General features: G+C 50.6%; 2 protein-coding genes across 8 annotated transcripts in view; both read right to left on the minus strand.

Moving 5' to 3' along the window:
* The window catches only part of ST6GALNAC1 (ST6 N-acetylgalactosaminide alpha-2,6-sialyltransferase 1), a 282,118-nt gene that overhangs the window by 24,886 nt on the left and 232,354 nt on the right, over positions 1-24,878 (minus strand). Inside the window, exon 1 of one of the 2 annotated variants that reach the window (XM_075770943.1) lies at positions 1,471-1,526. The exons of the other annotated variant lie outside the window; for it this stretch is intronic. The gene's annotated coding sequence lies outside the window, so the exon portion shown is untranslated. Of the gene's footprint in view, positions 1-1,470; positions 1,527-24,878 lie in introns of those variants that run through there. 2 annotated transcript variants of the gene reach the window in all.
* Positions 3,290-24,878, minus strand: part of LOC104641389 (uncharacterized) — a 29,968-nt gene continuing 8,379 nt past the window's right edge. Inside the window, exons 3-6 of one of the 6 annotated variants that reach the window (XM_075770957.1) lie at positions 22,835-22,895; positions 18,660-18,753; positions 16,002-16,082; positions 7,503-9,265 (exon numbers count right to left, since the gene is read on the minus strand). In XM_075770957.1, the coding sequence (XP_075627072.1) occupies positions 16,049-16,082; positions 18,660-18,753; positions 22,835-22,895 (189 nt within the window). In that variant the 3' untranslated portion in view covers positions 7,503-9,265; positions 16,002-16,048. Of the gene's footprint in view, positions 4,387-7,502; positions 9,266-16,001; positions 16,083-18,659; positions 18,760-22,834; positions 22,896-24,878 lie in introns of those variants that run through there. The other 5 variants (XM_075770955.1, XM_075770953.1, XM_075770952.1 and 2 more) reach the window with 5 other exon arrangements.

The following is a 24,878-nucleotide window of genomic DNA, read 5'->3' on the forward strand; positions in this document are numbered from 1 at the left end:
TCCTACTTGTTCTCCTCTGGTGGATATTAATGAGAACTTTTGCCTTTGATTCATTCTGAGAAATGCCCCAGAGGAAAGCATTCAAAATATTTGACATAGTTTGCAAAAATCCCGTAACTCCCCTTAACAGCGCAGAAGGCAACGTAAGATGGAAAATAACCTTGTAGGTGCAAAAAGCAGAGGGTTTATGGTACGTAGGGGGCCACAGTCTTTCCCATCTATACTCCCACTTCCTTCAAAGGAAAGGACAGTGGAAACCCACTTCTTCACTACAGGATACACTTGGCAAGTTCACTGGCATGAGTCCTCCTACTGTTGGCTACACTGCTAATGCACTGGGCCAAGCCCCATTTACATAACTTACACCAGCTCTGGAGTGCAAAGCAGATGCTATCGCATCATGGAGTATAAAGTTTATTAATTCCAGAGGCAATCTATGCAAAAAAGCTCATTTAAAAGATCTGTGGAGAAAGTTTCCAAACCTGAAATCCCTATCAAAGCTACCTACAGAGCCAGAGGAGGGAAATTCTGCTTTCTCTTTCCCCTGCCTTCACCTCCCCACCTACTAAAGCTCCTTAACTAAACCATTCCAGACTTTTTTTAAACCTGGATCTCTGTTTAGCGCTCAAAGACTGCTTAAGCTTGAATGAGAAATTAAACATGTCCAAGAACACTGAGGAGCTAGAACAAAACGCTCTCATTCTCTGATCCACCCCAGATTAGATCAAGACAGCACAATCTTTTCCTTATCTGCAGGATCAAGAGTCGTAATACTAGATTACACTAAAGCATGCTTAGTGGGATGTCATAAATAAGAGCATCAGAAAAAAACGTGACTACAAAATATCACAGCAAAGATCTAGGATGAACTGTTCTTGCCAAGCCCGCCAGTGAGGGCAGCTGCACACGCTTCACAGTGCTTTGGGCACTTTTGGATGGACAGAAAATTAATTTCCCAAGGCGCCAGCGCAGGCAGATCCCAAGACCACCACTGAACACAGATCACTAAAGAACAGCTTAAACCACGGTCACCTCGACTTATCTCCCTGCACTCCCACCCCAAACCCACTGAAATGAACGCCCTGACCACTTCCATGGATTTTGGGCCTGGCCAAACACCCGGTGAAAACCATCAGCGCGCCGGCGGGTTAACCCGGACGCCTCACAACGCCGGAGCCGGGCGGGCTGCCCGCCAGCTGCCGAAGGGCTGGCAGGGAAGGTCCAACCCCTCTCCCCGCGGCACCCCGCCTCACAGGCACCGCCGGCCGCCAAACGGCCCTCTGCGGGCGGCCAGGAGCGCTGCCACGCATTCACCCAGAGCCTCCCCGCCGACGAGGCGGACCTCAGCCCCTGGGCCGGGCCGGGCCCGGCGCACCCCGCCGGCAGCAGCGCTCAGGGCCGCTCGCGACCGCCGCCATCTTCCTGTGAAGCGCGAAGAGCGGCCCCGCGCGCACACACACCGTACCCCACGTCAGGCAGGCGGCGGTGCTACGTCACTTGTCGCGCATGACGCCCAGCGCATGCGCGCTGCGCGATAACGGCGGTTTCCCCCTTTTCCCTGTCTGCCCCTCCCTTGCCGTGGCGGCTTACGGCGGCCGCCTGGGGACAATCCCGTCCCGTTTCGCGTTGCTGTACAAGTGCCCAATGGGGACACGCGTGTGTCCAATCGCGAGCGGCCTGGGGCAGCGCGTGGCTGGTTGCCATGGCAGCGGGCCCACTGGCCGGGCCCTCTCGTCCCCCGGTCGCCATCCCGAAGCGTCCGTGACAGCGTGGGCAGAAGCTGCTCCCGGCCACGGGAGCCATCCCGGGGTGGGGGGCAGACGTCGCCGAGACTGGCGCCCACAGGAGACCAGGCCTCCGTGTTATGAAGGGCCGTGAGAGGCCCCTCAGCACCGGCGCTGATTCGGGATCCTCCCACCCGAGATTGTGTCCCCAGAGCTTGTCAGCGGGGAGAGAGGTTCCCCCACGGCCCTCACAGCGTCCCCCCCTGCCCCGCTCCCCACAGTACGTTCCTACGGCCACGTTTGTACCCTGCAGGAGGCCAGGCATAAGCAGCCAGTATTCAAAGGCCAATAATACCCAGAAGGGGAGATCCTGCCATAGCAACGGGTGAAATTTCCTCTATAAATATTGATGAGTCCAGAGGGAAAAGGAAATGAGAAGCCGGCCAGCCACGTCGGGACGTCTCCCATCGCTGTGGGTCCCAGCGGCAGCCCGCGGCCTTGAGCGTCACCTCCCCGCTGCCGTCCACACACATGCCCAGCGGGCACCTCTTCATCACAGCCTGGCACCGCTCGCAGAGAAAACCCACCTTTTCAAACCCATGGGGTTTGCATCTGGACGTCCCTTTGTTTCATGTCTTGGGCATAGGCTTCTTTATTTAGCTTAATTTCTTTCTTAAAGGTGGGCCAAGTAAATGACAGGTCTTTTACCGCCGTCTTGCCATCAACAGCGTCTTAACATCTTAATATTTTGGTGGCGCTGCTCAGAGAAGGTGTGGGCAGGGCAGGTTTAAAGCCAGCTGCTCTTCCTCATTCAGCGTTAAGATTGCTGGCATAATGTGAAGCTAAGGAGTTTGAAGAATTTTTTAATTTTTTTTTTTTTTTCAGAAATGTTCCTATTGAGAGAAGGCCCAAATGTAAAAGAAGAAATATAAAAATACTTTGGAAATAAACTGTAAAGTCTACAAGACAAAGACTAAAAATCAACTAAACCTTAACTCTCATTTGCTTTTTCGAAAAGAGATCCTGCTTTCAGTTTTGAACTAGGGAGAAGTCCCATACACAAATTTTCTACATTTTCCCCTTTGGACATCTTCACAAAGGAAATTGTGGCCCAGGGACACAGCAAGCTGGCATGTTTCACATCATGAGACTCCTTTTCCCACTTAATTCCTTCATGATGAATAAGAAGAGATAATTTTCGGACATTAAATTTAGATTAAGTCATGACTGGTAGTAAAACCAGGTTGATCTCATAATAAATATGCCTTCACCTAAGTGAAAACAATTAGAAGATAAAATGATTCTTAAAAGTCAATGAGTACAGTGTTATAGAATATACTGTAGTGGGAAGCAGTGACCAGATAATGAGATATTTGGTTTCCCAGACCCAAAAGGATTACACAAAATAAAGCAAACCTAATCTTTTAAGAGATCATTGCCTAAAATTGGGTCAGAATATGTTGCCTCCCTTTGTCAGCAGTTATTAAAACGGAGAAAATCCTTCCTGATAATAAAGTATTTAACAGGATTTCGTAGGAGAGAGAAGTACACCAGAAGACATTCAGTTAAATTGGGAATGCCCATTGATTTACTCCAGCCAAACCACCAAGGATTGGTCAAGACCATTCAAAATACTTGATAAATTCACAGAGATTTCCCACATCATTTTGATATTAGGAGAACAGGATCTGAATTGGACACAATCACCCTTGTAAAAATGCCAGCCACCTTTCTGTACTACTTTTACCAGTGTCAAGAGACGAAGACATGTTTGTGTTTCCAGGCTGAAGTTAGCTGCTGTTTTCTCAGGCGTGAAGATGAGCTCAACGGGGTCAGCCGGAACCAACTTGGATTTGTTTCAAAAAGCCAGCGTGAAGGAGGGTGAAGTGTTCCTCCCAAGGAGATAAGAACGGCAGCTCACTTCTAATCGGAGCACTAATGCCTTGGCTTTGGCTATCCATTTTCTAACTGTAGGATCGGAAGCCTCTCTGCCAGGAGAGGTTGTGCAGTCTCCGTCTTTGGAGGTTTTCAAGACCTGACAGGATAAAGCCCTGACTAACCTGGCTTGGTCTCATAGCTGATGCTGCTTTGAGCAGGAGGTTGGACTACAGACCTCCTTAGGTCCCTTCCAACCTGAGTTATTCTCTGGTTCTCTTATTTTCATCTGTTTTACATAGATCATCTTTGGCTTTCTTCAGATATCAAACTGATAAAGTCTAGGTTTGAAAGTTCATTTTTATAAAGCGTGGCCAGAAAAAAGTTGTGAGTTTAACTGCTTTGTATGACTGAGACATATGACCCAGCCATAAAGAGGTAAAAATCTCTGTACGAGATGAAAATATCATGATAGCTCTTCAAGGAAAAATGATTAAAAGGGTGAGAAACTACAAGTCTTTTGAAATACATATCACAGGCCTATATGTGTTTGCAAAACAAACTGGGACTGCAAAAGAACTACCAAAACATGTTTATAGCACTGCAGCCTCCAGTGTCCTGCATAATAAGGGCCAAGATGACTTTTGGGCATAGTCTCCACTGGCTGCATGGTTATATATCATACAGTCTAAGCTGCTCCTTCATGTCTCCTTCAGACATCTCTCCAAATGTGTCACTTTTTTCCTTCATGAGCCTGAAGATGGCAGCCAGCTGCTCTCTCTGAACCCTGTCAAGAAGAAAAGGAGAAGTAGGAATAGCCAGTCCCCAGAAGGCACTTTGAGCAAGAACAGCACGCTGAAATGAAACACGAAGCCAAACGCAGGTCATTTTACAAGCCCTACTGACTGCAGGAAATCTGCCCATGTGAGATGAGAAAGAGATAGTCTCTGGTTCTCCTCCTCCACCTTCCCATCTATCCAATTATCCTGCACATCTCTCTGCAGTTCTTTAAATATGGAGATAAACCAGGCTGCTTTAAAGCCAGCTTTGGAATTTCTTAGGACTTATGTATGCTCAAAGTTTCAAGATAACTCAACCATGGAATTTCATAAAACCAACATGTCCCAGTTTAGCAGACTCCATAATGAAACTGGATTAGGCTTCATCAGCACAGCATCCTTTCATTCTGTAATGAGAGTACGTAGATACAGAGTAATTCAAGAATAACTACTAAATTTTAAGTGTATACCCTACCTTAAAACTAGAGGACTAGACTACCTTCCAGTGTGGACATGCCTTTAATCAGCCACTGGAAGATACGATCACAGGTGGAAATTTGGTTTGATTCAAGAGTTTATCTGCCAATGTCAAATGGTGAGATGGACTCGTGTAGCCAGTCCAGCAACGAGGTGTTCCCTGTGTGGGCAGAGGCTGATCGGTGGACCATCTAGCTCAGATTTCCATCCCTAAGAAGTCCCATGGTAGATGATTAACTCCCTTCTCCCCGCAACAGAGGATATCCTGATTTCTCCCTAAACCAAAGCAGTTAACCATTGGTGTATGTATGTCCTGCAGCACAAAGATTGGTATCTGTCACAGGGCTTTATTTGAAGCAGCTTTTATAGGAGGGCTTATGTTGTTCATACATCTAGTGATTGTCACTCAGGGATACAGAAGGGTGGGGAGCACAGGAGTGTCTTTGTTCGTGAGTAGCTCATGAACTGATGCAACTGTCTACAAAATCCTCTTTTAGGGCAAAATGAATGTGCACCTTGGCTCCAGTCGGGGTTGGCTGCTGGTTTGTTCTCACTGCCAGACTCCTACCTGATTGGGATCAGCCTGCAGCATTGCCTAGCACGTCTCATACCTGACTTTCCTGTGTGAGATTAAAAGAACTAATGAGGTTGTGGTGCTTTATGGCTGTATCAAGGGAGAGGCAATTTCTATTACTTCAAGGCTCATTTTGCCCCTGTGTGACTGTGGGGCCAGAATTCAGTGACAGCCCAGCAGCTCAGAGCACAGATCTGCCACAATTCCAGCTCTTCCTGCTTGGTTCATGTCTTTAGACCTCCCCTGGGCTAGAAAGACAGACTCTGGCTTTTACTTCCACATGGTCATCCTGTCAAGAGTCCTCTGTCCACATTACAGCCAGCTTTCCGCATAGGACTTTAGTACGCTGTAATTAATCCATTTAAATGCACACCATTAGTTAACCTGGGGTAGTCTTCCTGCAGGTCCTGTGTGGACAAGCTATTAGCTATTCCAGTAACAGGAGGGGTAGAAATACCTATTGACAAGCAAAACCAGGACACAATCTTTGCTTGAAAGAAGAGAGGACAGCATCAGAAGCAACCACAACATGAGCAAGATCAATGGAAGGAGACAGTCAGGAACAAGCAGAGGAGCCTTCGTGTGCTGAGCTCCTGCAGTGGGGCTCTGCATTTTCCCCTCTCCTGGGCTAAGCCCCAGCAGAAGCAGGAACAGCAGGCTGTCCTCCCAGCATCATTGCAGCAGGCAGGGCAGGAAAAACATAGATCCTGGCAAAAGAAAGCTCATTTGCCAGTTCTTTTCTATTGCAATTAAAATACAATTGTCCTAAGGCCAAATGTATCTTGGTAATGATGTGGGATGTTTTGGTTGTGAAAGCTCTGGCCACAGGCTGTCAAGCGCCTGGATTTGTCCATCTCTTCTGTAATTTTTTGCACTCACATGAGTAGCATCCAACTGCCCTTTCCAGACGAGAGGAAGGGAAGCACAGTCGTTAGCGATCAATATTTTATTTTAGATCACCGCTGGGCACCAGAGAGCACATTTCTAGTCTGGTGTGGAGAAATTCAATACACAGCTTTGCCTCGTGTCTGAAATGCATGCCAGCTAGGAGTGCTCCACACAGGTCTCCATCCCTCGCTCGTTATTTCACAGACATTAACACTGCTGAAACTTCCCCAAAGGTCCGTTTCCTTGTCTCCAAACCTCCAAAAATCAAGATCACAGACAATATTCACTCTGTTTTTTTAAGTGCAACATCAATGCATTTTGGCTCTCCCCTCAACTTTAAATATCATGACTGTGCATTTGAAAAACAGAAATAAAAAAAGAGCTGTTACTGCTGTTAGTTCTCTGTGCTACATAATCTACAACAAAGAGCAAAACAAAGATAAAGAGAGAAAAGAGCCTGGGAACAAAGAGTAAGGCATCAAAAACATGAAACTGATTACAAAAAGGAGCTTCTCCTATGAAGGGCAACCTTGTAAAACAACTTTGTCCTCCTCCAGATTGTATTTTTTTCTTTCAATGACTTCAGATCAAACCTACCCCATTCATAAGTAAAACCATTCTCCTTTCCCATAAGTGCTGTCCTCAAAACTATGTGGATTCAGGAGGTCAAACGGGATTTTACTTATTGCTGACAAAATAGATTAATTAAGGATTTTCAAAGCAGCCTAATTCTTCTTGATAGGCAATTGAATTTGCATACTTAACTCCCTTAGGCTTTTTCAGACATTTCCATCCATGACTTTTACAATTAACCAGAGGTTTGGGGCAGTGAGCCATGGGTACATTAAGGGAGAGCTGTGTTTCAGGAACTGTTAGGCACCCATGTTCACAGCAGCTGAATTCCTGGGCAGAGCTCTGCGTTTGGGAACATTGCTAATTGCTCCGCAGCCAAACAGGACCAGGATCCTGCTGCAACACTGCATTGCTCCAGCAGAAATACGTGAAAATCCCTGACTTTTGCCACTGGACTGACTATTGTTAAGGAAGCCAGTGGAATCATTTATGGGGTAAAAAGGCAGAGGAGGGCAGAATGTACCTCTAACCTAAAATCCAGATTTTCAACACAAATCTCTTGAGGAAGAAGTTGCAAGCTGCTGGAGTCACGGAGAACAAGCACAAAGCAAATAAACTATTCAAAGGTTTATTGGACCAAACAAAGGCAATTTTTACAGATTCAAGCCACTAGAATTACAGTCCTTTGTATAAGAGCCACCATCAGATACAAAACAAACAAAACAAACAAAAGTAAAAAATACCCAGACAGCCATTTGAGTTGAAGAAATAGTTTGACTCGCTGCCACTAGCAAAAATCTGGACTCAACTATAGACTTTGCTCGATGTACATATTGCCATGTAACTTAAACACAATGTATATAAGGCATTCTTTGCATAGTTGGGTGCTCAGGACACAGAGTCAGCCAGCCAGCACCGAGGGGAGACAGCGGCTGTACCAGCGGGATGTTGAAGCAGAGGGTCCAGATGTGCCTAAATTCATATGCAAACCACTAACCACGCTTGCAGTTGTCGGCTGGGAAGGGGCAGCCCAGCCTCTTCTAAAGCTGAAGCCTCCTGCTGTTCTTTAAATAAGCCCTTTTATGAAGAGTTTGCCAACCCCAGGCGCTGGAAAGGACAACTGTGTACAAGGTTTCAAGTATTGTCTGCATAGGAATTAAAAAGGAAAAAAAAAAAAAGAAAAAAGCAGCCTGTGGGTTTCTGATATGTTTGCAGTGTTAGCCAAGAGGCAGTTTTGTCCTGCAGTAAGAGAGAAACTTTGAAGGACACATCCCTACCCAGCCTGGTGTTTCTACAACATTGTTAGAGGACACGGGCCCTCTTCTCACTCTTGCAAACCAGCTGGGTTTGATTTGAAACCTCCCATGTCTGAAGCAGGTATACATGCCCAGCCAAATTAATCTTCGATACGTGACAGAGCTGAGAAGCAATGCTGATCTCTGGCTCCGGTGGACAAGCCACAGGGCTAGCAAGAGAAGAGGGCACTGGAACAGCAAGCAGGCAGAGAAATGGGGAGGGTGTCTCTTCCAGGACCCCCACAATCTCATCCTGAGCCAGAGGGAACCCTTGATGCCATAGCTACCTCCTTGGGTCTCTCCTCTTGGGAACCGGAGTAGGGAAAAGTGAGAATCCAGATATTAACAGCAGCCAAAGTGTGGTCTCCTAAACCTCCACCACAAGCAGAACAGCTAAACTATCAATCTTCGTCACTTCTCAAGTCATTCTGTCTACCTACAGAATCAGCTCTCTGCTAAAATAACTACAGAAGCAAGATTTGAGTCAGTCCAGGTCCCATCTGCCATCCCTCACTTGGACCTCACTTTCCCCCTCTGCCCCTCAGAATAAAGCAGCGTTGTACAACATTTGAAATCATAGGCAGTTCCAAACCCCCAGCAATAAAGAGGAGTTTGGCCCCAGGAAGAAACAACTTGATAGTCCAGGCTGGTCTGGGAGAGGAGCTACTGTTCGCCCACCCCAATAAAGGAACAACACAGATTTCATGGCAGCCTAATACATGATAATGAACACAACTAATAGACTCGCTGCATATTTAGTGTCTAATTTGGGTTCTGTTTGGGGGAGAAGGAGGAAGGTTCATCTCCTAGGACATCCCAGTCCCCCAAACACAACTCAAAGCCACTGCTTGGGCCCAGCCCCAGTCCATGGAGCCACACAACAGGATCTCCTCAAACTTGACACCACAGGAGTTTTTGAAGAGCTCAACTTCAGACCAAGAGGGGATCCCAAGTTTTGAGGGTTTATGGATTTCTCTTATGGGTGTGTTTAGTTGGTTTTGGTATTTCTCTCAAGCCTTTAAAGATGCCAAGGGATGCCTTTAGGAGGAGGCTAGGGATAACTTCATATAGTCTTCATTTCTGCAAAGAGAAACAGGGAGAGAAGAGAAATCATTTCAGTCATTTCACCCCTCAAGTTGGTTCATTACTATTCACATAAATGAGCAGAGGGAAAACTCAGTGTGTGTGTGTAGGAAGGCAAGACAACTTCCCACCTCAGGACAGAACAAGCCACTGTTTGCAAACCTCGTGCCTCCAAGGAGGAGGCACTTTGCGTCATCAACTGCAGCAAGATAGTTGAAACCCAATCAGAGGTATAAATCCTCTCATCTGGAACCAAATCTAAGTTACAACCCTTCTGACCTGCTGATGAGAGCTGGAGAAGCCCAGCTAATTGGAAGCCTTCATTAGCTCCAGGGGTTACTGCCTCACTGTCCTGTGCAGAGCCTCTTGGGCTGCTGGGACTCTTGACCAGCCCAGATTCCTCCTCCCACCTGCAGCCAGTCAAGCCAGGAACAAGTACTGGTTTCACAGGGCAGTGTGCCTGAACAGGTTGACCTTTCTCAATCTTCCTACAGGTGTGTCTGTTCAAGGGAAGAAGGCAAAAAACCCCAAGACACTCTGCAGATCACAAGGCTTCCTTCTGATGGGAACCTCTGCCTATGTCCCAGGGAGGGAGGGTGAGATGATCAGATGTGTTTAAGAGCGGGGACATCCTGGTACTCCCTGAGGTCTTGCAGCATGTTGTTAGAAGAGCCAGAGCTAAAAAATGTCGTCCCTTGTTCTCAGCTTGAACCTTTCAGACATTCTGCCCTTACTGCCCCAGCATCTCTCCTGGCCCAACCATCCACAATGGGAAACACCTGACAGTAGGCTGGGCAGCTGCCTACGGACACAGAGACCTGCACTGAGGTAGAGGGAAGCTACAACACACATTACCTGGGCGCTTATAAACACATACAGATGCACCCCAGCCTCATTCCTCCTGAATTCAATAGGGTTCACTGTCCATAACACCAGAACCCTATTTGAAAGTCCCCTACTCCTGCCAGCCACAGCACGAAGGCAACTTGCAGCCTCATTTCTTCCTTACTCTTCTGCCAAAGGTTGCCTTCTCCAGCAGCCTCAGAAGTGCAGCCGGCAATCCAGATCCCGGATGGAAGATGCAGAGTGAAGCATCACGTGGGACCAGGGTTACTCACGCAATGCTGTGGAGGCTCAGTGGCCAGCCCATTAGGACAAAGAAAGGAAATTCTCCGGAGTGGATAATCGCTCTGTGAGATTCGCAGCGCTGAGGATCGGATCATCCTGCTCAAGTCATGCAAGCATAATCAGATTTCACGCGCAAGGGCATAAGCTTGTTGCCACGGGGGCCCAGAAGGAGAGGTCCCCTCCAGCATGCCGCAGTTGGAGTAGCAAGGGATGGAGAATGTCAGGGAGGGTGGATGAGGCTTAGATGCAACCTGCAGCCCCTCACAGAGATACTCACCTCCAGGATAGGGCCAGGCCGACAGCTGGCATGAGAAGATCTTAAACCAAGCATGAACTTAATGGATAATGTCCATAAATTCCTCAACCTGCACATCAGGGATATCCCTTACTGCTCCTGTAGCAAGCTGTGAGGGGGAGTAGACTAAAGAGCATGAGGCAGTCCATCACTGGGGACATCAAGACTATATAACCCCCCAGGCTGAGAAGCTCTGGCATTGCTGCCACAGAGTCTGAAAGACTTAATTAGCTTGGGATGGAGGCTGAGAGCTGTGAGCCACTGCTTGTCCTCGGCTCTTCCCTCCTTTCTGTTCTCCTTGGATGATGAAATCAACCTGATCAGCGTGCTTTCCCCCAGCAGCACATCAATAAACCAGGTTAGGGTCTTCTTTTGCTGGAAGCTCAGATTCTCTCTTCAGATATAGATTATCCAAATCTCTCTGCTCTGGACCAATCTGAGGGTCAAGTCAGTGAATTGTATGATTTGTCAGCTAGACATGGTTCTGTGCAAGGAACAGCGGGAGAACGAGGAGCTCAGACAAGACCAGGTCCTTGATTATGAGAGGCGCTCAGGTACTGAAGGTCTTAAAAGACCACGCTTCTCCTGAAGTATGGAAACTGAGTGTCCTTCTGGTGGCCAGAGAAGCATTCTCCTCACTCCAGCTTAGCCATGGCATCAGCACAAAAGCACAGGCTACTTGTCTTTGAGAGCAGACAGCATCCCAGCACTGACAAACAGGGTGGACTGCTGGCATTCCCATGTGCATTTATCCCTCGTGCGTGCAAAATCCGCAGCAGGTCAGGAAATCCTGTAGCCCGTCCATAGACTATAGCTTTCCAAAGGAGTCCTGACCCACTCCAAGGAGATCCCAGAGCATCTTGCTGTAACCACCTCTGGTAATTGCTTGTGCCCTTTTCAGGGACAGTTACGCTCAGAAAGCTGATTTTCAAAAGTGAGGAGCAGTCCCAGCTCCTTCCCCTGGCAGAGGGTGCAGGTGTTTGGCTTCTCAGGAACATCAGTCCTCTGGTCTGAAACCCTGGCAAGGAGGGCAGATAGCAGTCTGGCTCCAGATGGGCTAGGATTGACCCTTTTGGGTCAAGAGCAGTGAGGAAAGGCCTGAGGTGCTGGGCAGACCTGGCAGTGGGTCAATCTCTCCCCCCAGGCAGTTCCCTCCAGTCTCACTGCTGGGTGGTCCCATCACCACCGCTTCCCATTTCTCTACCCTTGAGACAGCTACCATCTAATTTCTGGTAGTGACCATAATCCAGTCTTGTCCAGGATCAAGGTACTGTGGGAAGAATATGAGGAATGACATACTAAATCTAAGTTTTCCTGGTGGTCCCAGAAGTGTGGGCCAGTTGTTTCAGCCAATAGGTAAAACATGGAGAGAGAGGACAAATGTAGAACAGGGAGAGACAGTCAATGCCTAGAAAAGAGTGAGAGAGTGAGAGGTACCAAAGGGAGCATCTATCAACACAAATCTGAAATTCCTCCAGTAGGACAGAAAAGTCGAAAAGTACACACGACCTCGGGAAATACCCAGTGCTCCTCAGGAACACCAGGAAAGCAGTCGAGGCTGCTGGAGCCTGGGTGACCAGGCGTGACAAGTCCCATCGCCTTTAGGATAGGGGCCGGGAGGAGTCAGTTTGATCAGGGACTGCATCTCCCCCTGAGCAGACCTCACCCACCCTGTTTCAAGGCAGAATCCTCCCACATTTTCCAGCCACAGCAGCAATGCCCAAAAAGACCAGAGCACAGCCAGGAAGGTGGCTCAACCTCCTGGCCAGTTCAACCAAAAGGCCACGATCACCTCCTTCAGTTTTGTGCCCATGCCCTTGCAACACTCCTGACCCCCCCAGCTAATGCCACAACAGTGGGGGAAAGCCGTGGATGGGCCAGCCTGCACTTTCCTCCATGGCTCAGTGTTTGTGCTCCAGCTCGCTGTCTACCAGTTTGCGCCCAGCCTGGCGTGACGCCCCAATTCCCCACAGCCCTTGGTCTCCCCTGGCTGCAGGAGAGGCAGAGCCAGGCTCTCAGAGAGTTAGCAGATAGAGAACAGCAAGCTGCCCATGCTGCACAGGATTAAGCAGAAGCAGATGAAGACAAGTTGTGAGCACTGGGTGAGGGAGACATGGAGAAGCAGCCACAAGTTGGGACAATTCAGGACCTGAGCCAAAAGAAAAAACCCAGGAGCTCAAAGACAGAGTTGCTGTCTGGTCTAAATCTCATCCCAGGGCAGGGTCAGAGAGTCACACCCTGCAACGGCTGCGGGGGAGCTTGCAAAAGTTTCCTCTCTGGGATGGGAAAGGAGGAGATGGGGAAGGGGCTTCCTCGCCTCCTCTTCCCTGGTTTTCCGAGGGAGGCATCCTGAGTTGCTCAGGTTTTAAAGCTGCCGGGGGACTCATGACTCAATCAGATGCTCTATAAATAGGGCCAGAGCTCAACTCCACTGACATCTCGTAGGTCAGAGGACATTTTCCCAGGGGATATGGTGGAGGCAGGGAACAGCACTGGGCCATCAGGAGACTCTCTCCTCATACAGGCGGAGTCTGGCACCTACAGAAGGAGCATCAGAGCAGGGGGAGCTCAGCAGGGACCTCCTAACACACAGTGCCCCTTTCCTACAAGACGCAGGTGGGAAGGAAACATGCCTCATACTCTGGGTGTTTTGCAGCTGAAAGCAGCCTTGCCCATGATCGCTGCCATCCCCATGGCTGGTGGCCGCAGTGAAGCAGTGACCAACCTGACCTGTAGAGTCCCACAGCCCTAGGCTTTGCAGTCCCTTGCTGCTACTCCTCCTCCCTCAGCCCAGGACAACTATCGTGCTGCAGAAGATGAAAAGCAAACAAATAATAAAACCCCAAAGAAAGCCCAAACTTACCAGCTTCCCTCATCCAAAAGTAGCACCATGCTGGACAGGACAGGACAGCAAAGCTGCTGGGTTGGGGGTGAAGGTTAGCAGAAGAGAGGCCCAGATCCCATGCTATACAGAGGGGGGAAGCAAGCAAGCGAGCTAGGGCTATGTGATGGCAATGCAGGGGGTGGACAGGGACAGATGCAATGGAGAGCTCTCCTGAAATGCAGCCTCCCCCAGCCCAGTCCACCCACTTATTTTTGGAGGGTCAGTAGTGGAGATGTTCAAAATAGGTCAAGGTCTGTCAACACAGTCATTAAACCCCTGCAGCTGCTTCCTGCCCTTGTGTGCTCCAGAGTTGTCATCACAAGCATTGTCTCTTTCAAAACTGAGCTTCAGCACAGTTGTCCCTCAAGCCACAGCTGCATCCCCACTTTGACCCGGGACATCTGGCAGAGCAGGGAAAGGTCTCTCCTCTCTGCCGTTCCCTTAGAACCAGGGTCCATCCAGGGCATCTTTGCTGAAACTCCAAGGGTCCAAGCCTGGATGTATTCAGTGCCTCACAACCAAGAGGTACTCTGAACCCAGCTGGGGAGGAGACAGGTTTCCATTGCTAAATTACCACCAGGAAAAGGACTGAGTGCAACACTTGCAGCTATCCAATTCTCCTTGCGTGAATTCCAGCTTGCAGTTGAGCCCTAGGTTAACCTGGATTCAAGCAGTGTCTTCCCAACCCACCCATGGCTGGCCAGGAAATGAGAGGAGAGGATTGGGAGGCAGGGGGAGAATTTACTCCTGGAATGGGTCATCTGGCAGTGGGAACTGAGCCCATTAGCCAAGGAACCTGGGAAGCCATCCCTACCTTCTCAGTCTTACAGAGGCTGGACTGTAGTCTGGGGAATCACCTGCTCCATCCATGAGTGCACCAGCAAACAGTGGAGCATGTCCAAGCAGTTTGGTGCCATTCACTCAGACTTCGCTCAGGGGGTCTGCAAGGGTGCCCCAGTTGAGGCCCCACGGGGCAAATTCTGGCTCTCCACCCCCACCTCTTCCTAAACCCCAGAAATGAGAGAGGGGACAGAGAGGAGAGACCTTTCCACAGACCATCACATGGGATCTGCTCTCCTTTCTCCAGCCAACATCCCTAGTGAAGAGTGGCAAGGTCAGAGCACAGACAGCTCAACCCCTTGGCATCACCAAGGCCAACCAAGACTTGGTCAGGACACTGGAGGGCCCTTCCTCTTCCTCCCTCATCTGCACGAGGTGCTCAGCCCTTGTGGGCTGCGTCTCATGCCTACACAACTCAGCCCTGTCTGAACGGGGGCAAGTTACACCACTACAAGTCATATTTCTCAGCCTTAACGAGTGCTTTGCACCATCGCAGCTACAGTTGGCAACAGATGACCAAAAGCCTCAGGTGCAGAAGAGAAGGATTTGGGGAATACACTGTGCTGGCTTGACGAAGGGCTGCATCCTTCCCCTACACTCTTCCGCTTCCTGCCCAGAAGGAGCAAACACCACGTGCTGCTGTTCTAGAAGTACTGGCAACCCTGCAGGTGTGATCAAGCACAGCCACCACCCAAGCAGATGTGTTTGCCAACTAGATTTACTGTCCTCCTCCCTCACTGAAAAGTCTCTCTATTTTTTAAGACTGAAGTAACCAGAAGCAGGAAGTTGCATCACTCAGTAAAGGTCACATTCCTTCCCCTTTTAGTCCAGATTTAGCACTGGTTTGAAGCCACAAGACTCAAGTGAATACCAGGCAAGATAACCACAACTTCTGGAGTGATGCAGGTTAGAGCAGAAGTGGGATTTAGGTTAAATAACCCAATCTACTGCATGCCCGTCCTCTCCTGTCTAAAGTCTTACAGCTTTTCCTGGAAAAAGAAAGTAATTCCAAAATCATCGGTCCCCAAAATAGGACTCATGGACTACCAATCACCACAACAAGTAACCTCAAGGGGGTCTGAGGGACCCTATTGCATTTTTGGGAATTTTGCCTACAAGCTGTTTCACACAGGAACCTCTTGGGAAAACCGGAGGTCTGACAGGGCTAAGAGCAAAGACTAAGCCAGTGTCAGCTTTGGCTGCACACCTTAGGACTAACTACCCACTCACTCAGCAGCCCTAATTTTCCAAATCAGGAAACAGAAGTGGTCATGGGATGTCCAACTTCAGGCATCCAAGACGGAAGAGGTGAGCATCCGAACGTGAGAGCTCCCATTCGCCCCTGGGGTGCTCATGGAAAGCGAGATGGAGGCAGAGGGGAGCGGACTCATTAATCTGTTATGAGGAGGGAAGGGAGAGGGAGGTGGTGAGTGAGGTGGGACAGGCAGTCAACTGCAGCTCAGAGACAAACCCTCCCCCAGAAAATGAGACCCAAAAGCAAAAAAAAAACCACCAACCCAAAACCCCAACACATTAGCACATGTTATCAGTGGTACCACTACTTCTAAGAAGCAGCGTGTCCTTACCAAAAAGATTTGCAAGAATGTTTGTGGCCGAGGACCTAAGGTACTTGCTACAGAGATGTGAGATCAGAGGTCAGCTCAATCCTGCAACATAAAGGTGGCAAACCTGGGTCACAGCAGATCGGCAGCATGCTCAGGGTATGTGGAGCTGGGGAAAAGGATGACTCTGCCAAGTGAGAAGGATGCAGGACTGTGCTGAGCCACTGCGCTCAGCTTGCCCGGGAGCTTACCTGGCAGCAGCCCTGCCCCCTTACACCACCTGCGAGGCCTGAAATGAAGAGCTGCTGGTGCCGCAATGAAGATTTTGGGGGAAAAAAGTAAGCCAGCAACAAAGCGAGACAAAAATAATTCACAAAGCTGCCTTAAAGAAACAAACACCACAAATATGGAAGAGAAGAAAATAAAGGAGCAGTAGGAAAAACATGTTTGCCAATGGCTCTTGGTGTGGAAGGCTGCTGAGAGCCTCCGAGGGACCCCAACGTCCAGGCACTGTCCATTGGTCCTAGGTGCACTGTCCTGCCCTGGGACTGCTCCAGACAGACGTGAGCAGCAATGCCTGGGAGATCCCACATGCCCAGGAGAGGCCCACCACCCCCTGGAGCCAGTTCTACCATCCTGAGTACAAAGCCCCCATCCCACTGCTGTCTGTAGGCAATGTCCCCTCAGTGTCCCCAGGCCAGGTGACAGCAGGAACATTTGTTGCCACAGAGGAACCAGCCGAAGGCCCTACAGGACTCCTGGCCCTGAAAATCTGAGCAGCAATTGCTCAGCTGGTTTGGATGGAACTGCTGGTGCAAAGGGTTTGAATTTGCCTGCTGCAAGTAGACTTTTACACTGGTGCTTAGCAGGATCCTGAAAAGCAATTCCCATTGAGCCCCATGGGTTTCACTCACATTCATTCAGTTCATTTCACCACCACTCTCCCCAAGTGAAAATACAATGACACTGACAGACCTGTTTAGCATTTTACAGCTTCAGGCACGATAAAAATATAACAAAAGGAAGAAAGAAAACATTTTTCCTGATGTCACTAATGCAGAATCAACCCACTGCCAGAGGAAACCAGAGGTCAATTCTGTTGCTGACCTCCCAGTGCTTGCAGATCTTTGCTCCTAGCAGTGCTATAAGGCAGGTGAAGTCCAAGATCTGAGGGCAACTAGAGAGCCCAGAAACGAGGGGAGAAAGGGAAGACATCTGTTGTCAGGAAAATTGGGTTTGATGTGGAGAGAATGGCTGCAGACTCAGCTAGCGAAGGCAGCCTGCACGGAGCCCTGTGCACCACCAGAGCCTCCCCCAGGACCAGAGTGAGGACATGTCAGTGCCAGCCCTTGGGCAGGTCTCTGGATTTACGCTGTGTACCACAGTGCCCTGCTCATGCCATGGAGAGAAAGCCTGGCCAGCCAAGCCGCCAGCAACATGAAGATGTTGCCCAGAGGCCTCGAGGCCAGGTTTGCCAGCAGGATCACGTCTGACCCAGGGACAAGGTGTGATCCCTCTATCCTTGCCTTCCCTGCTGCACTCAAGTTTCCACTTAATCCGTGTCAGGCCTTTATACCATGCCAGTTGTGGTGGCATTCAAACCACAGCATCACAGGCAAGGAGTGACAAATTCCCCCCCATCATCCCAGGTGGTACACACCACTGGGCAAGGAATTGAGTCCCATAGCCCTTAGAACAGCAGCAGAGAGAACAAAATCTCCCAGGCTTGCCTCGAGCCACCACGGGGAAATTGGTTCCCTGCAGCTCACCCAAGAGGGAAGGGTACGAGCTGCACACAGGGAGCAGCCTGCCACAGAGCTTGCTTGTAGGGCAAAGCCGTCGGCTGCAGAGTTTGGTGTCTCTGGTTTAGCATGGGCTCTGGCTGCCTGTGGGTTGAAGGACTCCTGTTGCACATGAGCAGAGACTTCCCACTGGCAGCACAGACTGGCTTTGGATAGGGCTTTGCAGCTTGAGGTGCAAGGCTGGGTTTGATTTCCCTCCTATAGGCTTGGAAATCTTGAGCTAGAAAGCTTGGTTTTGGTAACAGGACAGGGTCTTCCTTTCTTCAGGCAGGGCTCAAGCTCAGGAGGAAGCTTTAGCAAAAAATGCGAGATGGTAAATTCTCCTTCTCTACCACGGCCACTACATGGCAAATCCCCACCCTCACTTACAGCCAAAGAGCCAGCCCTAGGTACAGACATTCCCAGTCTTAGCCTCGTCACAGTGAACTTTAAAACTCCACAGTCACTCACTTTGCTCCAGTATTTCTGAGCTATGCCCAAGTCCTCAGTTTGGAGACTATGCACAGGGTAAAAGGAGGGGAAGCAGCTAGAGACCAGGTCCTCAACAGATGTAAATCAACGTGGTACCAATGGGATCAGGGGAACTACATCAGTTTGCATCAGCCAGGAAATTTGCTCTAAGCATCCAGAGAAGGAGCTTGAACAGCTCCAAGGGTATATAGGGTCACAGAGTCTTCATCTCCTAAAACAGTGACATGAACTTTATTTGTTCTCATGTTTTCCTGGGTGGGAGAGATCTGGACCATGGTGCAATGAGATGTTGAGCCCAAGGCTACCAAGGTAGTTTGGGGGGGAAGAGAGGTGTGAACACACCCGGCTTGCTTCAAGAGGATGCCAACCAGATGGCCTTAGTCAAGAAGAAAAAGGAAACTCAACTTACCTTTGTTCTTCCTCAAGTTCTTCTTTGGTCATCATTGACTTGTACTGGTTTCCCCTCAGCTTTCCAGGACTGTATTTAAAAGAGAATGTCTCATCTGCAGCTGGAGAGTGGGAGAGGGAGAAACAAAGAAGAGCAAGAGATTGTGTGAGCCAGAGACCTCCCAAGAGCAATGATCAACAGCACTGGGCTTGTTCCCTTGAACTTCTCGCTGAGCCCTGCTGCCACGCATGCACCCTAAACACCATGATCACCCCAAAAAGATCACCCCATGATCACCACCAGTCAGGTCCGGTTTCCAGAAAGCCTGGGCAGTGTCGGGGAAGGCATGTGGATTGCAGTGGACAGCCAAGGTCTTGCTGGCCAGAGGACGGCAGGAGACCCAGCTGCAGCTAGCACTGGAAACAGTGAGGACTGCTGTGAGCAAGCAGGCCTGCTTGGAAGCAGATGCAAATAAATCCTACAGCACGGGAACCATATGCTATTGCTCTCTTTGCATTCAAAGCCTTGCAGGCCCATCTTGGCTTATGAAGACATGCTAATCCCGTCCTGATTAGCTCGCAGCATTTTCTGCTTCTCCTCTCCAGACCTGCATTCCTCCTCCCTCCCTCTCCTCATCCAGGGGCCCTTTCCCATGCTTGGGGCTCACAGATAGTGCCATGAGAAGAGCTGTCTCAGGCCACGCAGCCTAGCAGCTCCTGCAGCCCTCGACAAAGCTTGTGAAAAAAGGAGGTGTCACACTGCAAATCCCGGGGCTGCAAACAGAGCTGAGCCAAGGCAGCCCCAGGAGGACCAACACGGCTGGGTCCAAGTCCCTCTGTCACCAGCTGACAGACCTGAAGAGGAAACTGAGGTCTCCTTCTCCAGGCCTGGGTGCTCTTCTACCCAGCTCGCCAGCCTCAACCCTGTGCTAATTAGAGCACCGAAGCTCATGGACTGTGAGCCAAAGCTGATCCTTTTCCAATCGGATTTTGTTCGAGTGCTATTTGCTTTTAAAAACCTCTCCCCTGCTTTATCTTCCTACAGATGGGAGAAAACAACAGGAGTGGAGGTCAATCCAAAGGGCAGCCCAGGAAGAGCGGCTGCTTTGGTTAGTTGCCTTTATTGGTTATCTGTGGGCTGTTTATCTGTGAGCCTTTATCTCCCAAGGACTGCAGGACTCTGCTGCTTCACGTCAAGCACTGCTGTTTCCCCATCCACCCAGAAACATCTGCTGTTTCCACCGACCCTCGGAGCCCTGGGGATACTTCTAAGGGGTCCACAAAAGGAAGGTATTATTGTATTATCTGCATAGCCCTGAAAAATTGTACGTTATCCACAAACCAGATATCCAGGATGATACCTCCCAGCACCAGCAAGACCTCAAAGTGGTGAAACTCCCGACTTCTGTGGCAGGAGAGAAAGCCCCAACTTGTACGTAACCCATGGACCCATTCCCTGCCCCCAGCCACCTGGGAAGCCTCTTCCAATCCTCACCACTGCTATTGCGGGCACCACATTCATGAAATTCTCTCCTCCTCCACCTGCCCAAATGAAAACCACCCCACAGCCCCTCTCCTCCCTTCCTCACACCCAGAAGGATTCAGCATCAGCAGCTTCCCTCTATTTTTCTGGTCAATACTGCCCTTAAGGATTTTCTCCCTATGTCCAAGGTCAGCCGCTTGATTTAGCAATTTCTCCAACCCTAAGCTCACGCATGCACTCAGCTGCTGCCAGAGCTCTCGCAGACCTCGGGGACCCCCACGCAAAAGACAAGTCAGAGCCACATTTTGTAGATGGGGAAACTTGAGATCTCAAAAACAAGCTGTGCAAGGCTGCACGGGCAGGTATGGCACTGAGTGTACCGAGCACTGCAAGGTCGCTGCCACTAGCGTACGGAGCGTGCCCGGAGCCATGGTAGCGGGCTGGGAATTTAACAGAAACCTCCTCCCTGCAAATATCCACATTTCCTCCCTTCTTCTCTACGTCTCTGCATCCCTGATCTTGGGGAGCTTCCCTGGGAAGTCCGGGTGGATTACTGTTCAGTTACTGATGCAGAGTGTTTCTCTAATCCCAAAACACCATTGGGGCTCCCAGGGGAGCAACGAGACAGACCCTTTCCCTAGCATCTTCACAAGTGTCTGAACACAAGCACCCCAATGCTCCGGTCCTGCAGCCCCAAACATTCAGCTTGGCCATATCCCACTTCCCTCGGTGGGAAAACCCTCCGAATGGGCAGACAAACAAGTCTGGCCAGCTGGAAACAAACAGTAATGCTGCGGCTTATCAGCCCTTCGGGTGGCCATAGAAGTGCACGGAAAGAAAATTCAGCTGGCTGCTGCTTTGGGAGATATTAAGGAGAAAAACAAAAAGAAAAAAAAAAAAGAGGGTGTAACATCCTGTTTCTTACCCTGACACAGAGCAGGAGCCGTTTTGTTACCTTTGTATAGCTCGCCTGATTTCAAGGACAATTAAGATCATTTCCCTCATGTGGTTTTCTGCCAAGTAAATTGAGATTTGGGATTTTGCCTGTCCCAAAAAGGGCAGTTTAATTGCCACCCCACCAGAAAAGAATAAGGGAAGAGGGAGGTTAGGAGGCTTCCCATCTCCCTGCCCACATGTTGTGGTTAAAAAAGGAGCCAGCGTGCGGCTTTGGAAACCACTGGATGTTTTCTGAGCTCAGGAATTTTCTTTGCAGACTGAAAACAAACTTCAGGAAACACACGGAAAAAGGGAGGCTGGTTTTTCACGTGGACAGTGAAAACACTACAGAAATATGAGGTGACCTACTTCCTCAGAGCCTCCGTGAGTTCATATTAAAGAAAACATTTGTCTTTCACCTCTCTGCCCTTGCGTTGCCAGTGCCGCGACTCTGAGCTCGCAGGATGAAAGCAGCCCCTTGAACGCACCTCTGCTCCAAACACGCTCGCTCCAGCACACCCCGTGCACGCAGCAAGTACCTGCCTCCTCCCTGCCAGCTCCCTGTCCCGGGGATGGAATGGTGATGGACTGCCCATGCCATCCCCGTGTGCCCAAAGGGAATTTCTGCTCGTGGGCTTGCTGAGCAGCAGCAGCTCAGTGGCTTGAGCTGGGCCAGAACCAGGCAACGTGCAGGAGAAACGGTGAAGGAAGGATTAAGGCTGCTCCCCAGCAAAGCCAGGGCACCACTGTTATTCCCAGCTGCGCACCTCCTCATCATCAGACTGAGCTTTACTCAGTCTCATTATAAAACACCTCAGAAATGGTATAAATAATTCAAAAGAGCAGTTGGTGGCTGTTTGCAGGAGATGCTTAAGGAGGATGCTGGGCTAGCAATGACCCATGGCCAGGGACCGTCATCATCTCATCCCAAGCCACAGCCGCTTCGGGGTGATGCACAGCGGTGCTGGAGCAGCCCTGAAACAGGGCTGAACCAAAGGAGGCAGACCCTGGCAGAGAAGCGTTACTGAGCATCCATTTGGCAGGATATGTCCATCATTCCTCAGATGAGGTCTCCGACAGTCCTGCACAGTAACATCCCCGATCACCAGTGCTGTGAGGAAGCCTGATGGGGTGCAATAAGTGTCTTTTGGGAACCCTGTCTCCAAAGGCGCTTCCCCCACCTTGCAGGCATGGCACCGGAATTAAAATTCGATTCTCTGTGGCATTAGGCGTAATCCTCCTGAGCCAGGGGATTGCCACACAGCACCTAAAAAAGGGCAAGCGGAAAGTGGGGCAAGGAAGGAGGAACACCCCAAGCTCTCCTGCTGCCCTGGCTGCCCACGGGCACCCCGGGCAGGGGCTCCTGGGAACACCCCAGCATCTCCAGGGCTGCTCAGGAGAGCAGAGTCCCCTTCAGACACATACTCTTGCTTGGCACCATCTGTTTCATTTTCTTATGAGCACAGCAGTTGTCACCCCAATTAGTCAATTAATCATTTTCCAATCAACTAATTGGCTAATCAGTTAAACACAGCTCTGACTAAAGCCCCTGGAGATTGTCCTGGATGCAAAGAAGGAGCTTTTGGGGCAGCTTCATCACAAAGCTACCCCACGGCAAATAGCCCAAGGGCTTCAGGGGAAGCAAACGGGCTGCTGGCAGGGTAGGAATCTCCTTTGCATTTCCCAGAGGAAGGAGAATATCCCCAAGCACTCAGGGCTTCAGCCCCTCAAACCCATGTGTATCATTCCCGCAGGGTGCTGCCTTGCTCGGCACTCACCGTCCTCATCCTCTGGCTCTCTCACCACCAGTTTCTCATTTTCTGAGTCCAGATCTTCCTCCTGGAGGAGTTAAAAACAAAGCAGCCGTGAGGAGAAGGTGCTGTGCTAAACAACCCGTGCTCGGCCAGGGCACCAGAGCCCACAGGACAGAGACCAGAGTTCCCGAGGCGAGGGCTGGGTACCCCTTCCTTGCCTCCTTCACGGAGTAGGCCAAAAGGATGCTTGCTAACGAGCGAGGTTCGTTAGTCTGCTTTCTTCTCACTCTTCAGTGGAGGGGGATTTGGCCTTGCTTACTGCAGTCCCACCCAAAGGCTGTGAACTGCAAGTGCCTGCCATAGTCAAAGGAATATTAAGGTTTTCAAGAAGTACCTGGTAGCCCGGCATCCCCAGGTACAGTCTTGTGCCCGGGGACCAAGCCACAAGCTGCGGGGACTTCTCCTGCGTGTCCCCAGGCCAGGCTGGATGGGCCATCCCAGCACAAGCCACCTTGTAGCCACGGGCCAAGCGGCTGCTCTGAGCAGAGGAGCACTCGCCAGCCAGGACCAGTGGTCGAAGCCAGTGCTGGGGCGTTCGTGCTGGGGTGTTCGTGCTGGGACCCCCCCAGGTGCCCTCCCAGCCTTGCCTGGCAGAAACCTCCCGGGACACCGCTGGCTCCTGCCTGCAGACCCCAGCCCCTTGTTCCTCCAAGAAATGCCTGCCCACACGCGCTGCGGCGGCATGGCTGCTCTCTGGAGCACAGACAGGAGCAGTGACTAAACAGCACTTTTTTTTTTTTTTTTAAATGCCAAGAAATTTTGGAAGTTTTGGGGGCTGCTTGCCTCCTACGAGCTACAACAAGCTCTATCAAGCCCAGATTCCTTCCCCTTGCGGTACACACAGCAGAGAGTCATGCAAACGGCAAGCAGGGAGGGAGAGGAGCATTCCAGCTCTGGAGATAGGACAGGGACACGCAGCAATGCCCCCGTGTACATGCCTTCCTCCCACAAAGCGCAGCACCCAGTACCCTGGCTGCAACCCTCTGCAAACCGAGCCTGGAGGTCACCTCCCAAAGCATGCATCCTCCTGCATCCTCCTCAGCTCCACACATCCAATCCAAAGTGATGGGGCTGGCATGCAAAGGGCAAAGCAAAGCACAGGGGAGAGAAGAGAAGGAGCACAGAGGGAGCCCAGCAAGCCACCGCGCTATCGAGGGGACATGGGAAAAAGCTGGGGTGAAGGAAACCTGAGGGAAACAAAGATGGTCCAACAAGGACCCTGTGCAGAGCCGAGCGCTGGCTTTGCAGTGCACGTCTTTAGATAAACTGCTGGAGCGCAGTACGCAGCCCTGACCCAGAACTAGGTTAGTTTGTCATCGGTGAGGAATGCGCATTATTCACAGCCATTTGGCTTCCTCTCGCCACCCTCCTCTCGGGCTCCCCAGAAGGACACGTCGCCGAGACCCCCGCCCCCAGCAGCCACCACTATTTTGGGCCATGCTTCCAAACATGGACACTTCCTGCTGGACACCTGGGATTCCCCCAGGGATGGCTGGGAGTGGGACAGCACCCAAAGGAGCAGCCTCAGGAAGGGTGCGGGGAGGGGATGCCCAGCCCTGGCCCCGGGGACTTGGCCATGAGCCTGGGGCAGTGGTTCCCCATCACATCGTCTCTCCCTCTGAGCCAGGATGCCCCCAGGGAGACCCGACCCTTCCAGACCTGGCACAAGAAGGGACGTTTTATTCTGCTCCCTGCCCAGGCGTTAGGAACTGAGCATTGTTGAGCATTTAACAGTGGAAGCAAATACGAAATTTGGGTGTCAAACCTCCAAGGAAGGAAAATATCTCTGCTCCGGCCCAGAGGAAGAAACATTTGATGGGAGCCGAGGAGCAGCCGGGGATGCCAGGCTGGCAGGCGATGCAATGTGCCGCGGCTATGGCCGTGCTGGGAACCCCCTGCTCGTGGCAGCCAGTAGCTCACTGCAGCCCAACATTTTTCTGCTTGGATGGCTTAGAGGCAGATGCCAGCACCTCCCTTCCCCCCACGCTGCAGCCCCGGCCTCAACATC

This window comes from Balearica regulorum, chromosome 18 (genome assembly GCF_011004875.1).
Source record: "Balearica regulorum gibbericeps isolate bBalReg1 chromosome 18, bBalReg1.pri, whole genome shotgun sequence".
Classification (NCBI taxonomy): Eukaryota; Metazoa; Chordata; class Aves; order Gruiformes; family Gruidae; genus Balearica; species Balearica regulorum.